The 18,639-nt window shown below is 43.2% G+C and overlaps 1 protein-coding gene across 1 annotated transcript; it reads right to left on the bottom strand.

Moving 5' to 3' along the window:
* Positions 1–3,698: 3,698 nt before the first annotated feature.
* Positions 3,699–18,434, bottom strand: LOC101655577 (HLA class II histocompatibility antigen, DR beta 5 chain-like). Its single transcript, XM_045294890.1, has 6 exons — positions 18,317–18,434; positions 9,539–9,808; positions 6,038–6,319; positions 5,218–5,328; positions 4,744–4,767; positions 3,699–4,410 (listed from the first exon to the last, which is right to left on the bottom strand). The coding sequence occupies exons 1-6, from the start codon at positions 18,390–18,392 to the stop codon at positions 4,397–4,399; spliced, it is 777 nt and encodes a 258-aa protein (XP_045150825.1). The 5' UTR covers positions 18,393–18,434; the 3' UTR covers positions 3,699–4,396.
* Positions 18,435–18,639: the final 205 nt, after the last annotated feature.

Below are 18,639 nucleotides of genomic sequence, written 5' to 3'. Positions count from 1 at the left end.
TCTAATTTAACTGTTTATTTCTTGTATTGTATATTTATCTGTATATGATTTAACAGTTCATTTCTCGTTATATATCTAATTATCTTTATGATTTAACATTTCATTTATCGTTTTATATATCTAATTCTCTTTATAAATAAATATATTATATTATCAGGAATTTGTTTTTATCTCTCTAGAGAACCCTGTCTAACACATTATTATAATGTCAACCTCTGTAGAACCACTTCCCAATACAAGAATCAGACCACTGGGACAACACCCCAGAAGACGTTAATATGTCTTTCCTAACTAGACCCCACTGTTTCTCCAAAGTTAACTTGTAACCCAACCTTGTAGAGCAATCACTTCCTTGCTTTTCTGGATAGCTCTACGACCTAATGTTCATCTCTAAACATGATTTGCAATGTTGTATAAACAGAATCAGACTGCAGTTCATTTCTCTTCTGTGATTTTTGTTATGATCTCTCCCTCTCAACTGAGCCACCAGAAAGGCTGGACTGGTCAATAAATGCTGCTGGATCAAGGATGTATCTTCCTTTAAAAAGATCACTTTTGACAATGTCCCACATGACATATTAATGAATAATTCCTTTGCACATCTACATGCCATCACTCACCTGTCAGGTTGTCATGGGTGGTGGATTGTGTGGCTGTGTTGCTAGAAGGTATGGCACTGATATTCTGATACCATCAAGGTTGGTAGAACAGTCTCAGTGGAGCGTTTAGTTTGAGAGTCAGAGCTTCTAGAGCAGGAGGAAAGACCTGGAGATCTAATTCTGTAAAAACTGAGCAGCAACGATCTTCTGAACAGCATCACAAGATTTTTCTGATATAGTAGCAGAAGATAGGCCTGTCAGGCGATAAAGTGCTCAAAATTAAACTGAGGAAGAGCTGGTTGTACAGACCAGACTCACCTTTAATGGTGTGGATGGAGTAAAGCTGTCAGGACCTTTATTTGATGATATGGCACACCTCAAAATGAGGTCAAAGAGATATAATATCAATTAATAACCATATGGTAGAATACAAAAGTTATTCATCTAAAAAATGTATAAGTTGTCAAAAATGGAATGGTAGTGCTCATTTTGAATCAGGCAAGCATGTTTCACAACTCATATGCAAATAGAATTTTCTGAGGTATTAAAACCATTTGCAGCAATACATCATCAGGAAGTGCCAAATATTCAAGCCAAACACAGAGGACCTGCAAGGAAACTTGTCAGATGGATCTCAGCAGAAAGCAAGATCTCAGGGAACTCATCAGGCTTTATCAGACCAGTAAGTCTCATGTCTAAAATATTTGTTTCATTGTTCTTTCTTCTACTCTAAGACCTTCTACTGTGAAACCAATGAAAGTCGCTGGAATTTGTAGCCCGGCACCATCTACTTCTGCTGGGCCCTGGGTACTGGAGGCTGTGGTTGGCATTATCTACCAGTCTTTAGATAGACTCTTTCCTTGAGTCTTTGATTTTCTCCTCTCTTCTTTGCTCCGGACAGGGAGGGAACAATGGTTGCATCCTGGGTGGCTGCTGTCAAGGTTGAAATACCTCTGACCCTACTTTCCAATCTGGGATGTAGAGCATTGTCTTGGGAATGTGGATGAAGTTAGGCCAGTTGACCTCCGTGACCCTCAAGACAGTGATTCTAAGCTCTCAGGCTCAGGCACTCATTCCCTCAGGGTGTTTACTTTAGCTCAGAAATTTTCACTGTTGTATTGACTCAGTTTCTTCTTTAACTACTTTATAGCCTTTGTCCCATTTGATATTGTGCTGTTGTTCATTTATTTATTAAGGTACTGAATATTTACTTGATAAGAATATTAGTTTTATATTTGTCTTATATTTGGTGAATTTCCCCTGAAGTTTTGCATATTTCATTAATTTGTGATTTTCTCAATGCATAAAACAAAACCCTACCATTTTTATCAACATTTTACTCCAGTATCTTGTTCATTTCAAGAATTTATAAAGAGGCCTTCTTCTTTAAAGATTATATAATTGATTTATTGAGATATAGTATAGATATTACAAGATTATCTTCTTGGAGATATAAAGTTCAATGATTTTAGAAAATGTTTAGACATTTGCCCCTGTCCGTGGAACAAAACTTCAGAGCATTTTCATACTCAAATAGTTCACGTTTAATTTTATATATCACATTCCTACCCCAAGTTTTGAGAACCACAGCTTTGCTTTCTGAGTCTATAAATTTACCTCTTCTAAACTTTTGGCATATAAAAAAAAATCAAATAATTTTTTGTCTGACATTTTTATCTAATTAAATGTTTTTAGAGTACATCCCTTAAGTAGAATATATTTGTAAGTTGTCCCTTTTATTGGTGAAGAATATTTCATACAACACATATTACAAAGTTTGTTCATGCATTTTCTAGATGGTGGATATTTGATTAATTTGGACCAGGGCTATTATGTGCATATATTAACATTTTCATATTTATTCCTGTGAAAGCTTATGCTCTTATTTCCCTTGTGTGAGTTACAAGAGATAGAATTGCTGGATCGTATGTCATCATGGACAATTGAAAAACCATTGAAGCTGTCAAGGGTTGCATCCTACTTGAATCTACAACCAACATCCACGGTGGCAACAATCAAGAAATCACATGCCATTTTGCATTAGGAAAGTCTACTGCAAAGAACTCTTTACAGCAGTAAAAAGCAAAGCTGACACTTTTGAGGATTAAGTTATATTTGACCCAAACTGCGTTGACTTTCTCCTTGCAAACACGTGATAGCTGGGTAATGTGTAAGGAAGACCAACAGATAGATGCATTTAATGAAGGCAGGGGTGAAAAATTAGCATATACAATAGACTACCAGAAGAACAGACACATCTGTGTTGGAAAGAATACAGCTGGAATTCAGGAGATTGGCAGGTCTTCTTCTCCCTTATTTTGGACATGTGATTAGGAGGGACCCATCCTTGGAGAAAGGCATCATGTGGACTATCATAAAGCATCCACGAAAAAAACAAAACAGGAGACCCTTGCCAGCTGGTGTGAGACAGTGGTCAACAGCTAACTAAAATATAGCCCACCAGGGAGGATGAGCTATGACCATGAAATATTGGTTACAAAATATATTTCTGAGTCAGGACTCTCTTCGTGTAACTTAAAAAACGGTCAGATGTCGAAGTTGGTAAGAGATTGGCAAATGGATTCTTGAGGTCTTGGTAACTTCAGAAATCAGCCTCAGGAGTCATGATGACAAATGTATTTGTAAACATGCTCCAGGCTAGATACTGATACGATGGTATTCGTTTCCATAATAATATCTGGTTTGCTAATTTTATATTCGCTTTATGTATTATTGAAAGGAATGCATTTATTAACAACAGGAAAGTCTGCTGTGATCTTTAATTGGACCTGATATATTTGGTCACTTACTTCTAGACTGTGATTCACTGATACATTTAACCAACAATAAATCAACCCCAACACTGTGTTTCCTCAGAAAGATCTATTTTTCAGCTTCATTCTACTTCTTTTTCCAAAAAAAAATTTTATCTTGAAGAATACGGATTTCTTCTTACAAATTACATATCAGCATGTTAAGTTCTGCAAATCTAGTATCCCTGCTCTTACTTGATTTTTAAAAGTAGTAGTTGTATCTGTGGCAGACATTTTGTATTCAATAAATAGACACAAAACACACACACAAAGTCTAACAAATGAATCGATGATGCCCAACTAGAAGAAATTTATTCAACATACTGGAAATGTAATAATTCTACATACTATGTTTTATTCTCAATTGTCTCCTGTCTGTTCCCATGGTGCTAAGGACCCTGTGTATTTGTCTCTGAAGATGCACATCAGTAGGAGATCATCAGGATTTGGGTGCATTAAAGGGCTTTCTCTTATGCAATCCTGCCTTATGTACAAAGCACAAAAGGAGGGGAAAAACAGCCAAGGAAGTAAGGACATCTTCCAGATCCACATTTGACCCAAATTAAGAAATATAAATGAAACCGTGCTATTTTTCCTCCTTTTTTTTTTCTATTTCTTTTCTTGAAGTTATTGCAGAAAGTTGATTTTTCTTGAGAATTCTTTTGAGTTTCCGTGGGGAAACATTTATAAAGTAATACGAGGGGAAGCTGAGTTCAGAGAGATGCTAGGAAGTAAGGGTTGAATAAGAAGGAAACTAAAGGACAATGAGCACAGACACAATAAGCAACAGTGAGGGCCTCCAGAGGAAGGTCGGGTCTGGGGAAATCCATCGAGGAGGATTTTTTTCTGTCTGGTCACTGAACCAAGATGAGTCAGATGCTGAAGAAGCACTCTATAGTAGAAGACAGGAGAAAACTTCAAAATCTTTTCATATGTTGCAAAAATTGGGACAGAGATTCCTTCTTGAGGGTCACGATCTTCACTTCAGCTCAGGAGACCTGAAGAAGAAACACAAGAATGTTGCTCCAAACATCCCCTATAAGCAACTTCTCCCCTCCACCGCCCCCACTGCCAGCTCTCAGAACCTCATGGTACAGCAGCCCACCAAGGAGAAATGAAAACAAACTCATAATCAACCTCTGACGTTCCCATAGTGCAATGCTACCTGAGAGCTCAGGGCTGTTAAGCTGAAGAAGTATCTGTCATACAGACTCCCTGATCAGAAGCCTGAATCCAAAGGTTTCCTAGTATTTCTGTCTCCTGTCTTGTCACCCCTACTAGCAACTAGAGGAGAACGAGGTGTAATTTTAAAGAAGAGTAAGTGTTAATACCTGTGGGTTGAAGTCCAGAGTGTCCTGAAAAAAAAGAAAGATATGGATTCATAAGAAACAGAGGCAAGTCTGTCCCCATAGCCCAGGTCTTCATTTCCAGAGGTCCCACCTGAGAGCTGTCAACTACAGCAAGTCATACGACAGCAGAGTCTGAGGACCTGCCCTGTGTGAACAGTCTGACATGCAAACCCAGCCTGAGGGTCTTAGCCTGGGGGCTCTCCCTTCCTTTGACCCAGCAGCTTCACCCAAGATCTATCTCCCTGCATAGAAGCCTTTTTTTGGCTGCTGCAAGCTGTGAGCACTTTGCTTTGACAAAAACCCATGAACTTCTGATGTCTTGCTGTGACGGAATGTGGAGTTTGGGGGAAATCAGAGTTTCACACTGTTACTACAGAACACTGACTAGAATGCAGCTGGATTTTCTCCCTCAGAAGGACTCTCAGAAGGGATTGTAGTCACGGACAGCGTCCTTACCTTTCTGGTTTCTGAAGTGGATGAAGAGCCCAGCCCCAAGGAAGAGCAGACCCAGGACAAAGCCCCCGATGCCACTCAGCATCTTGCTCTGTGCAGATTCCGATTGTGCTCCTGGAGAAAAAGCCAGGATCAGTGATTGTTACCACAAAGCTACCTTCTCACACTGAGACCCAGAGAACGGGGAATGAATTCTGTTATGTATTATGCAATTCTCTGATGTAAAATAGAAAATCTGGTCACTTCTGGAAGAAAAATTAAAAATTCAAATTGAGTAGATACAAAGCTTGGACATAGAACTCATCAACATTCACCAATCTGACATGAGATGTTTGACCAGGAGCTGATGTGTAAGAACCTGGGACTCCAGGACATTAAGTCGCTTGTCTAGAGGGACTGAGCTCATGAAAGGCAGTGCTGAGATTTTATTCCCCTGGAGCAGGCGGGCCCTGCCTTGTAGAGGAAGCTCACAATGAACATCTGTACAGAGAGGGCCAGAGCAGCCGCACAGGAAGTAGAAACTCAGCCACAGAAACAGGGGGTGGTACCCAGAGTCAAGAGGTGATCATGCCCCATGATATCTTGAGAAGATTCAAAGCAGAGACAACTTCTTTTCTGCTTCCCATCCTTCATTATTTCTACTAGGACATAAGGATTTGTGGAAATTTCCACAGAACTTTATCAATGACGTAAGTTAAGGAGATGAAAACTGGGAGAAAATGGAAATATGGTGTGGGAAGAAGAGAAATCTGACATTCAGGGATAAACCAAGTCCCCCTCCTCGGTGAGTGAGAAGTGTATGATATCAGAGAGAGCTGCTCACTCCACTCCACGGTGACAGGGCTGGTCAGGCTCGGGTGCTCCACTTGGCAGCTGTAAACCTCTCCACTCTGAGGAATGACTTCCAGCATCACCAGCATCTGGAAGGTCCAGTCTCCATTCTGGATCAGGCCTGTGGACACAACCCCAGCCTTCTCTTCCTTGCCATTGCGGAACCATCTGACTTCAATGTGGCCTGGATAGAAACCATTCACGGAGCACACCAGGAGGTTGTGGTGCTGCAGGGGCTGAGTCTTGGCAGGATACACACTCACCACAGGCTCCACTAGGAGAGAAAAGGCAGAGAGATCAGCGAGGGAGACAGAGGAAGTCTTGCTCTGCTGCTCCTCCGTTATTCAAATTCAGACTTCGGTCTTGGGCAAGCCTCCCTCACAGCTGCTCAGTGTGCCCTGGGTCTGCAATTTGATCCATCTAACATGGACTCATGGGTTTGAAATACACAAGGAAAATTGCGTGTTTTCAATATAAGGGACAGTTATTCACTGTTGAGGTGTTTACGGAATTTTGCAAGGCATGTATTTTTTTTTAATTACCTGCACCTCAGCTTTCTTATTGTTACCAAGCCCAAAGCCCCTGCCACTGAATTTATTCTGACCCACAGCCACCCTAAAAGACAGAGGAGAACTGTTTCTCAGGCTGCCAATCTTTAAGGAAACAAAGAATGTCTTATTTTTTGAGTAGATGGTCTGGTCATTTGAACTTGTGGCCTTTTCAATTTTGCCCAATGCTTATCCACTGGGAAACCAGGATTTCTCTTCTCAACCATAAAGGATGATAATAGTAATATCTTATCTTTGAGAGTCATATGATAATAGATAAAATTAAAATATATAAAACTGAACTTAGCCTTCAACAGATTATTATCTATTTTACTATTATAAATATATTATTTTTCAAATTATAAATAAATTATTCTCTGTTTTAACCCAGTTGTTATCCTTGTTTTCTCTGAGAGAAAATGTGATTCCAGTAGGAAGGATAGGTTGGGATAGGTGGGGAGGTAAGAGGCTGCAGCCCTAGTATCCCATCTTGATCCGCTCACACCTTAAAAGCCACAGCAGAGCTTCCCCTACTGGGAAGCAGGACAGACAGAGGTGATGCGCTCACTGTATGAATTGTGACCCAAGGAGGCCATGAGTTCTGGACGAGGTTGAAAGTAGCACTGAAATCCATCCATTTAAAAGTCACAAGTCTCTCTACTTTATCAGAACATACTGACCCAGTACTGGGTAGTGGGTTTCCATCCCTGTCTCTTTTTACAACCATGTCTCTTTTTAATGAGACATCTGAGGTCAGGACCCAGTCTAGAGCTCATTACTATATCAGTTTAATGAAACCCCTGATATACTTGACAGAACCATCAGGAAATACATTATAAAAAGTAGAATGCAATTAAGAGACCACAGTTGTAGTACCAAATACCTGGAGCTTTCGGGTTGATGAGGAATCATAAGTAATAATTTTTAATGTATGTCATTGAATAAAAGTGTTTAAATCTTAACATTTAAAATAGCAGAGTCCAGCTATAAACCACACACTGAGGAAAGCCAAATGAAATATCACCAATATGTTAATAATCTCAATTTCCAGAGAACTGATTTCTCTGAAGAAACTATAGAAACCCAGAGATAATAGTTAATAATTCTAGAGTAATTACAACTGGCCAATAGACATATGAAAATATTTAGCAACTTCAGAAATAAAACGTACAAATTGATACTTAAATGGAAGTTTCACTGAGCACTTGGCGATACTACAAATAGCTCATGAGGCACACTGGGCTGCAGCTCTACACAGTCATCCTAGAGGACAAGGGGAAGACTAGGAGTGAGCATATAAAAGAGCAGCAGCACAGTCACCAACACAACTGATCGTCAACCAAGGGCCCGAAACATTCCATGGAAAGAGGCAGCCTCCTCACTAAGTGGACCTGGCCAAACTGGAGCCACCTCTGCAGGAGAATGAAGCAGGACCCAGTCCCGGCCCAGGAACAACCTCCAGAAAGGTGTGTGCAGGGTGTCTCCTCTCCCCACACTCCTTCACTCCTGATGCTGAGCAAATAATCAGAGGAGCTGGATGGCATGAAACGTCAGGTATCGGTTTCTAAGAAGGCATATCATCGCACTGAGAATAAAGAAGGGGTGCCCATGCCCAACCACTGCTGCTCAGTATCCCAGATGTCCTTGCTACATAGTCCAGGGTGAGTGTGGACTCAATCCTGGGCCAAAGCCGTGCACTCACTCACTGAAGGAATGGGCAGGGAATGAGCTTGTACAAAGCAAATGAGTACACACACTGTCCCAACAGAGACCTCGGCCCAAGAATCACGTGAATTCTGGACGAAGACGAACTTGATTCCTGGGTGAGCTCAGAGAGACTCTACTGACTGTGGCACATCTTCCCAGGGACTTTAAGGAGCCACTGTGCTCTGTGGGACCACCTGCAGGTCTCTGCTCTGTGATGGACGCCTTCACGCAATGTTGTCTTTTTGTCCATGCCCATCTCCAGGAACAGTTCAGCTATGTAACAATGTAGATGTGTATGTTTTTTAACAAGAGCAAAACTTTTGGGGTCTGTAAAATTCATGGCAGTTAACTGTTGCCAACGGCCGTTCACGATATGACCCAGGGGAAGAGGGAAAGTGAATCAGCTGTACTGTCTCAGTTGATTCCTTACAAGCCTTGAAGTGGTTCTCTCAGAACAGAGACCCCAACGACCTGCCCCTGCAGATGACTCCTGAGTCCAGGGCGGCCACCAGCCGGACAACAAGCACAAGGTCCTCAAGTCTGGGGGGATTGCGAGGGAGCAGCTATTCACCTCCCTGCACCAAGCTGACCCCAGCACCTTCAGTTTCTCCCAGTCCCTGCTCTAGACAATAAACCCATGGGCTGCAGATGGTTATCGGGGTCTTTGCCCCCCCCCCTCAGAGAGCCCCCATCTCAGACAGCCCGTGGGAAATGATGAGCCCCGTGTCTGCTCTGTGTCCCCACAGTGACGGCATCCCGAAACAGCCCTTCTGGGGTCCCGGAGTCTCAGAATTCCCATCCCTCCCACCAGGGAGAACTCCATCCATGACTCAGGTCCTGTGCCCTCAGTCACATGTTCACACAAACAAACACGCAAAGAGCGCACGATGTTTATTTCCGGGATTTTCTGACTGGGAACAAAGGATGTAAGGACGGTCTGTGACTAACTTCACAGGACCCCCACTGTCCCCTTTCCGCCTCTGTCCCCACGGACTCCCCAACCCCATCCTCCTGACCTCCCCACCCCCAGGTCTCCCAGGACCCCCAACCCGCTCCCAGGTCAGGTCCTTTCCCCGCAGCCCCGCCTTCTCCCCATCCCAGCTCTCCCCCTGCGCCCCAAGGATGCCGGAGAGTCCCCTCCTGCACCCACACCCTCCACACCCATACTGCCCTCCCGCTGTCCCCACAAGACGGACGGACACACACACACACACACACACACACACACACACACTCACCTCGACGCTGCACAGAGAAGCCGTCAAATACCCCGTAGTTGTGTCTGCAGACCGTGTCCACCTCGGCCCGCTTCCGCTCTATGAACTCCTTCTGGCTGTTCCAGTACTCGGCGTCCGGCCGGCCCAGCTCCGTCACCGCCCGGTACTCCCCCACGTCGCTGTCGAAGCGCACGTCCTCCACTCCGTTATAGATGTCTCTGTGCACCAACCGCACCCGCTCCGTCCCGTTGGTGAAATGACACTCAAATATATTCATCTCCAGGAAGTGTGCTGTGGGGACAGGGAAGAGCCAGTCAGCAAGGACTCCTGGGGAGAAACCCACCCCCATCACTCCCAGTGGGCATCGCCTGGCAGCAGTGGGGGCGCCCAGTCTCCCAGGCCAGCCCCTCTGGAAACTTATCACCTAGGACCCCACCCCCACCCCACCCATTCCCCTGCCTACCTGAGCAGGGCAGGGCCTTCCCTCCTGTCCCAGGGCCTGGGGGAGACCCCCTGCTCAGACTCGGGCCTCAGACTCCACTTGGGAGCCCAGGAGGGTCTGTCCCTGTCCTGTGTCTACACAGCCTTTCCCTGCAGCCCCTGCTGTCACAGGCTTCCCTGCCCCCCAGCTCAGAGTGAGGGGAAAGGGGCAGAAAGACCCCGGAAATGGAAGGGGCTCCAGGCCTCAGGCAACCACTCGGCCTCATTCATTTGTTCCTACATGGTTCAGCCTGTGAGGAATCCATTTGCCTTTGTTGCTTTTCCTTTACCTCAGAAGTTAGAGATCAATGCAACTATTATCTCAATAATAAGGACCAACATGTTCTCTAAATTGACAGTAGAATAAACAAACAAACAAACAAACAAAAAATGAAAAGCCAAACTCCACGAGTTGATTCTGAATCACAGAGACCTCAGCTGACAGGGGACATGTGCCTCTGCGGGTTTCTGAGACTGTCACTTTACAGCAGTGGAGAGCCTGCTCTTTCTCACACTGAGCCCTGAGGGTTTCAAACTGCTGATCTCAGGGGGAGCAGCCCACCATGTAACCCCTAGGCCTCCCTGGAATACAGAACGACCGGATTAAGGAATTGTTAAGAATCTATGATTTCATATGATCTACTTCTATCCCCTTCTGATTTGTTTTCATTTGCTCAGCAGCAAAATGTCAAACACACAATTCCTTTGTCACTTTAAGTCCAATCTGAAAAAAAAAAAAATTGTTGAAAACTACCTACACTGAAGCTCATGCTTCTGAGTTCTAGGGGGAAAAACAAGATAAACTGTACTGTCTACTATCTGAGAGCGCTACCACCCCTGACATCGGGGCAGGGCACAGTGTGGGGAGAGAAGGTGGTGTTGGTGAGCCCACATCCTGGGACAGGGCAGCAGGGTTGTGGGCATGACTTTCCCAAAGTTCTCCCCTGGGCACCTCTCTGCCGCCCTTCTTTGCTCAGGGAGTAAGTGAGAAGTACCAAAGCCTGACACCTTTCCTTTAGCAATCAAAACTAATAATGTGACTTTCTCCTTTCCAAATGTGTGTCTCAAAGTACTGGTACTTTCATGTCAGCCCAAGGCAGGGGAACCGGTTTTTCCCAAAATGAAACCTCATGGAGCCAGTAGGTGGTGAAACCTTGTGGGTAATATTCACCATTTAGGTTTGGTTATAAATAACAGGACATGAGGAACCATTGCTTTAAGCAGATAAAAACCAGGATCCAATATGGGTTAGCTGTTCCTTATATACAATAGAAAATCAAAAGTTATCATAAAACAAAATATGAGGAAAACATTTGAGTTTAATGATAAAACTCATTTGTCACAGAAAAGTGGGTGAAGGGAGATGCCAGGCAGTGTAAGATATGATAAAATAATAATTTATAAATTATCAAGGGTTCATGAGGGAGGGGGGAACAAGGAGAGAGGGGCAAAAAAACAAAAAGAAAAATGAAGAGCTGATTCCAGGAGCTCAAACGGAAAGTGAGTGTTTTGAGAATAATGAGGGCAACGACTGTGTACGTGTGCTTTACACAATTGATGTATGTGTGGATCATGATGAGTTTTATGAGCCCCAATAAAATGATTTTTTAAAAATCATTTGTCAAATCTGACCTGGTTAGAGGTCAGATGTGCCTCAGAGCTCTGACCTGCAGCGTGTGCTTCAGTGTATTCTTGTGATTTCCTTTTTAAGTTTAATCAAAGTGTGCATGGAGTTTAGGGGAGCTTTGATGATTGTATAACCCCACTCAATGGGATTGAATAGCAGAGTTGTATGTGAGCAGATATAATGGACTGTGTGAGATATGTCAATAAAATTATTATAATAAACATTTTTAGGAGGCATTGACATAATCAAAGTTTGGGGTGTAGAACTACTGTGAGTGATTGAGGAGTTGTATTGGAAACTACTCGTGGCTCTTAGCACCATGTCTGACTTAACAGAAGAAAGGTAAGGATACTGTGAACCACATAAAGTGAGCAGAAGTGGTGACGACAAAGAATTTCTGAGAGATTGCAAAGCAAAAATCTAAACCTCGTACCCCTTGGATCGATAAGATAATAAAGTGGGAACCTTTGCAGAGAAGCAGCCTAACGGGAATTGGAAGGTGTGTGTAGGTATAACATCAGAAACAGTACATTGTAAGCTAGTATTGGCAAACTTAGCAAAGTTGACAGTTTAAAATGAATAATTCTCCACTGTGGGTGGCTCTTGACTGTCAGATATTGAGCAGCATCCCTGGCTTCTCCCCAACTCCCTACCTGCAGCATCTCCCCAGTGCTGACAAACCAAATGCTCCAGACTTGGACAAGTGCTTCCAGAGGGACAACACTGTCTCTGGTGGAAACCACTGAGGCAAAACATCTGAAGAATCAGAGCCGTAAAAGTCAATGTTAACGATAAAATGTGTGGCAATTGCATGGATGTTTTTTGCCAATATTACATCTGAAGAAATTCTTAGTATGAAACACATTTACTTGTTGGCTGGAGTGTGTGGTGGGGGTGATCCTAAGGACAGGATTCTTAGAAAGAGACAGCAAGCATTGATAAAGTCCAATGAGAGAATGTGAAAAAGCATCATGGATCCTAAAAGCAGCTGAGTAAACTTCTGCAAGTTGTCACCAAACAAACTGAGCAGCGAAAACGGTCACTGCATTAGGTCGCCAGAACTGTGACATTGGGGTATGAATTGTGAGCATCTTTTCACCAGAATAAAAATAAAAGGAGGACAAAGAAAGGAAAAAGCTCCAGCCTGGGTGTCAGAAAGGAGTGAGTGTTTTCCATGTCATTCATTGTCAACAAGGGAACCATAGATGGCCAGAGATGAGCTTACTGGCTGGTTTATTGGTCCCTTTCCATCGATGGTCTCCATTGAGAATAGACCAGCTGCCATAGGAGAAAGCAAAAAAAAAAGAAGTTGTCTCTGTAAAACTACCTCCTTCTTCTCATCCACCATTTTATATAAAAACTGGATCATTTTCCCCCATGATACATTTGTATTGAAGCTTAAGTCTGAGGATTCACGAAGAATCTCACCCCATGAAGGTCCTATGAAAAGCCCCTCCCATCGAGCCAGTCCCAACTCCTAGCACCTCTACAGGACAAAGTAGAGCCGCAGGGTGTCCAAGTCTGTCACCTTTAAACCCGGAGCCCTTATCTCATAGACAAGCAGATAACTGTAACTATTTCCCAGGGAACACGACTGGGTTTGAACCACCAACCTTTAGGGTAAGTAGCCCAGTACTATAAACAGTTGTGACATTCTTTGTCTGCTGAAGTTTACACGAGTCTAGGAATCCAAAACATTCTAGAGAAAGACTCAGCGCTAGTTCTTGTTAAGGTGCTCATCAATAAATCAGCCTTAGATGTTAGGCACAGATTTGGGGCTCTGTCGATTTTGCAAATGAGCAAGCAGATGCAGCTTTTAGAAACCTCCATATAAATAATGATAAGGGAATTATATTTAACCTCAGTGTAGGATGATAGTCTATCAGATGAAAGTTTAAATGAGTCAGAGAAAGCCGACATCACAGGCGTGCTGAGCACTGACCATTAGACCCTTGTTGGACATCCTGGATGATGGGAGGATGGCAGTGGTGACGAGGAGAGCACAGGTGGAAAGGTTCCCAAAGATGACATGGCAGGAATAGGAGAGGGGTTAACTAGCACCCTTGAACAAGGCGCATCCCCCTTACAGTCAGAGAACACTGCAGCTTCCTCAGGTAGAGGGACCCTGCTGACACCACGCTGCAATGAGGCGGGAAGAGACTTTAGTGTGACAGTCTGCTCAGTGTGGCTTCCTCCTTGTGAAAAGGGATGAATCCGTCCCTTTTAAAAGAAGAATTGCCCAACTCAATGTGATGAGGAAGATAATAATGCCCCTCATGTGCTTGCTATTCTGAGATCCTTGAGTTATAGGATGAACTATGTTGAGGATCAATAATTAGCTTATGGTTCATCATATGTTAGCTTTAAGTATCACTGTATATTTTCTCTTATACAACATGTTCTAGTGTTTATTCTATAGTTACCAAACTATTTTATTTTCTAGTTCTTATGATGACCGTGTGCTTCAAAACTCCATATGGCCCTTATTCTGCAGCATGAATATTCATAATTTTAAGTGCAGAAAATTCCTGTTTTCCTGTGGATTGCTGCCTTCTCTTCCATCGAAGATGTTCGGAATTAATTGAGAACATAATTTTTTTAATAACTAAAAAGAAACACATGCAAAACGATGAAAGAAATACACAAATGAAAAAACATAAATTACATAAATAAGTATTAACTAAAATACATCTGGTTCTTCGAATTTAAAAATTGTAATTGTAGAACTCTGCATGTTCTCAGATCTCACTGATAACACAGTGTACAGTTATCTGGGTGTGGAAGAGAGGAAGACTATGTGGAAGAAGGTGTTAAAACACTGTTTAAAAAAAGAAAACAGAAGCGTGGAAGAGAAGACATGCGTGTAGGGACTACTGGAATCATGCAGTCGTGAGCGGCTGGTGGGCAGACAGAGTTCTTTTGGAGAGAGCGTCCATGTGTATGTGCCTGGATTGAAACATAATTGCTGCCTGAGGGAAGAGTGTAGTGTGACAGGCACTAACCCAAATGTTTTCCACATGTCATCTCTTTTAATCCACAAAACAGCTCCATGAAGATGGTGCTATTTTCCTCACTGGACAGCTGATGGGACTAAAGCACACCGGAGCTCAATGACTTTCCATGGGCAAAGATTTCATGGCAAGTGACGTAATGATTAGATCTCAGGGGATCTGGCTCCAGCCTCCTAGCACTTCACCAGGACACTGTAAGTGATTACCAATATGTCCTTGGCCTTGTACCGTAGTGCATGTGTGTGAGTCCTTCCTAGGAAAGGTGGACAGTGTGCTCACAATCGCTAAATACAATAAATTATTTTCAATAATCACTAGAGACCACCAAAGTCCTAAAGTTATCCAAACACTCAAAATACTTAGACATTTGTTATTTTATATTGTCTCCATATTCCAACTTTGTGATCCCCTGTTCTTCTAAACTATAATGAACTCAGGACCATGTGTCATATTAGATCTCTGCTAATTTCATTCTATTGACCTACATCTGATTTTTCAACCCTTCCGTTTGTAGGCCTTGTGTATAATAACTGCAGAATACTCCCATGCTTTATGCTGAGAGAGCAGATATACTTTGCTCATTGCTGTGTCCACTTAGCTAGGGCAGTGACTGCTGTATTTTAATGAAACAGAACAACCAAAACCCAAAGCACTGCGATCAGGTGGATCCTGATGCATAGCTAGCATGCATTGTTGGTCAAGGCTGTAAGTCGTTACGGGAGCAGATAGCCTCCTGCTGCTCCACGTGTTCTTTAGGCTAGCAGTGTTTCCTAGGGGAAGTCATGAAGTCACTCTAGGACTCCCTTCCAGGGGTCCCCAAACGTTTTAAACAAGGGGCCAGTTCACTGTCCCTCAGACTCGTTGGAGGGCCGGATTATGGTTAAAATATATATATATAAACAAATTTCTGTGCACACTGCACGTATCTTATTTTGAAGTAAAAAAATAAACCGGGCAAAAACACCCTGCAGGTTGGATAAATGTCCTCGGCGGGCCGCATGTGACCCGCGGGCCGTAGTTTGAGGCTCCCTGCATCGTCTAATCATCTCTGCTTGTCAGTTGCTTCCAGCGTGAATCCAGGCCCTTTTATTCTTAGTGTACGTCCAGCTGATTCTTTGGTCCCACAGCACAAGCTCTCTGTAAGGCCAGCTTCTTAAAGGAGTCCCTTCTACTCCTGCGGCCACGTCCTCGCCTTCCATGCTCTCTTCAGTGAGTCACCAACCGAGACACACCGCTGGCCCTGCCGGTGTCAGTGCTCATGATTCTCTCACGTCCTCACTCACCGAGAATCTCCCACTTCTCAGAGGGGCTCGTCACCATGGCCCGCGTCCTCCTTCTGAAATCAAATGTGCTCTGCTTGGCTTCTGTGCATCAGCTCCTTCTCTTGGTTTTCCTCAGGAGCAGTGGTGCTCCTGCTCAGTCCCCTCGACAGACTCATTTTCCGATATCAAATTTTTAAAGTGCAGATAACTCAATGCTAGCCTATGACCCTCTCCTTATTTTCATTTCTTTTTTGAGATTTTAATGTATTTATTATATAAGTGGAATGTCTTCTTTTAAAAAAAATCATTTTATTAGGGGCTCATACATCTCTTATCACAATCCATATATACATCAATTGTGTAAATCACATTTGTTCATTCATTGCCCTCATCATTCTCAACACATTTGCTCTCCACTTAAGCCCTTGGCATCCCCTCTTCTTGTTTTCTATCTAGACAATCTCTGCTCACATACATTCCTCTACCTTCTAGTATTTCATAGATTTTAATGATACCAACTTCTTTATCTACAGTGCTAAGTTCTCTCTAGTTCAAGTCTCAGATATTTAATTGGTCTCTTCACATCTTATCATGAATGTCAAAATGGTATACGAAACCTAACTTAAAACCTTTATTTTTGTATCCTCCCCCATGAAATCATTTCTTCTTTTGATTTTTACAAACTCACTTAACAGCATTGTGGCTTCGGTGTCAATGTGGCTGCAATAGAATTCTCTAACCATGATGGGGGCTGCTTGGAGCAACCAAGAAGTTGTGGAAAATTAGAGAGGGAGGCAAGTCCTTTAATCAGGTCACAGCCCTGATGCATTGCAAACAAGTTTGCTTGGGGGTCTGACCTACTGCTCATATAAGTAGACGCTATAAGAAAGCTGGTTTGCTTTTTGCTTGTCTGGATTCTGCATCTAGATCATTGAGCTCAGGTTCTTTCTACTTGAGCCAGTGGACTGCAATATGGTCTCCCAGCATTATTTCCTGTCTCCTGGATTTCTTCCTGCTTCCTGGTTTTTCAGCCCTACTAGCTGTGCCATTCACGAAAAGCCTCCAGTTGAACATCTGAACAAAAGACTTCAACTCAGAGTTTGAGGCAATTTCTTCATATATATTCCGTGATAGGATATATATGTATGTATAAATATATGTATGTGTGTATGTGTGTGTATATGTATATATATGTATGTATATGTATATATATGTGTGTGTATATATGTGTGTGTGTATGTGTGTGTGTGTGTATATATATATGTATATATATATATGGTTTGCCTCTGTAGGGAACTCTACCTTACACAAGCACCAACATGTACTTAGTTTTTCAGGATATAATCTTTAGAGAAAAGTGTAATTTTCTGCTTTCCTGACTGTGTGCATTTTATTCACCAATATGCCATCCCAAACCTGACCACTTTTCTCTGTCTTTATCGCTACAGCACTAAATTAAGCCACAAGTATATTTTCCCTGCATAATTCCATGTTCCAAAATGGTCCATTTGTCTCTAGTTATAAACCCTACAGCAGCTCCACCTAGTGGTTGGAGTGATTTTTTACACTAATGTCAATGACCTCTGCTGAAGTAAACCTGTAGGCAGCCCTGGTGGTTTGTGGTGAAGCATTGGCCTGTGACCTGCATGCTAGCAGCTCTAAACCAACAGAAGCTCCTCCGGAGAAAGATGGTGCCTTCTTCTCCTGTAAGCATTTACAGTCTCAGAAACCCACAGGGGGCGCTATGAGCCAGCACTGACTTTTAAGAAGTAAAACTAGTGGTGCTGTCAGGTAGGCATTGAAATGCTAACCACAGGGTTGCTGTTTCAAGACCACCTTATAGCCAACAGGAGAACCCTGAGGCTATTTGGACACTTGGTATTGGGTTGCTGTGAGTCAGAATTAACTCAAGAGCCGTGGGTGGCATAGCCCTTCTGGGGCTTCACCTATATCTTGATATAAAATTCAGATTTCTTCCCATGACAGTCTGGTCTTGAATCCTTTGGCTCCTGACTCTCTCCTGAGCCTCATCTCCGTCACTCTCCCTCTTGCTTGCTCTGCTCCAGTCACTCTGCCTTCCCTTCCACCCTCAGCCCAGGAAACCTCTTCTCACGTGTAGACCTTCCATCTGAAGTTTCCTCTCCCTGGAACCCTTGTCTCCTAGGTCTTCACAGGGCTGACTTTTCTCCTCCTTGTCCTCACCCATCTTCTCGCTACACGTCATTTTCTCAGGGAGAAATCTCAAGTCACTTGTTGTGGAAAGAATTTCTGAATTCATATGATAAAGATACATAATTCCTGAAGAAGATGACCATTTCTTCAGAGTTCATGATGTTACATGACCTGAGTGCCTGACGCAGATGACTCTGCCTCTACCTTAGCCCACCTGTAATAATGACCGCAGCGAGTGGGTACTTACGTTGGGTGTCCCTGCACAGGGCCAGAGGAGGGCTCAGCACCATCAGTATCGGTATGAGAGCTGCCAAGCTCACCATGCTGGAGACCAGGAGGACACAGGAGGAGAGGAGCAAGCAAGTCTCTCAATGAGAACTTCGACCCTCCTCCACCCACATCCCAATAAATAGGAACCAAAGGACTCACTGCTTTGTCTCTGGATTGGGTAACCGCAGTGCTGAGATCCAATCAGCACACGAGTTGAAAAGCATCACCTGTTGCTGGTCAGAGATTTAGTCTGAAGGTCCTTTCCTGAAACAGACTGGTCTTCAGGGAAGAGGATTATTT

Source organism: Echinops telfairi, unplaced genomic scaffold (assembly GCF_000313985.2).
Source record: "Echinops telfairi isolate 266 unplaced genomic scaffold, ASM31398v2 ScPeMD7_3533;HRSCAF=4204_1, whole genome shotgun sequence".
In the NCBI taxonomy this organism is placed as follows: domain Eukaryota; kingdom Metazoa; phylum Chordata; class Mammalia; order Afrosoricida; family Tenrecidae; genus Echinops; species Echinops telfairi.
This window is presented reverse-complemented; position numbering and strand designations above follow the sequence as displayed.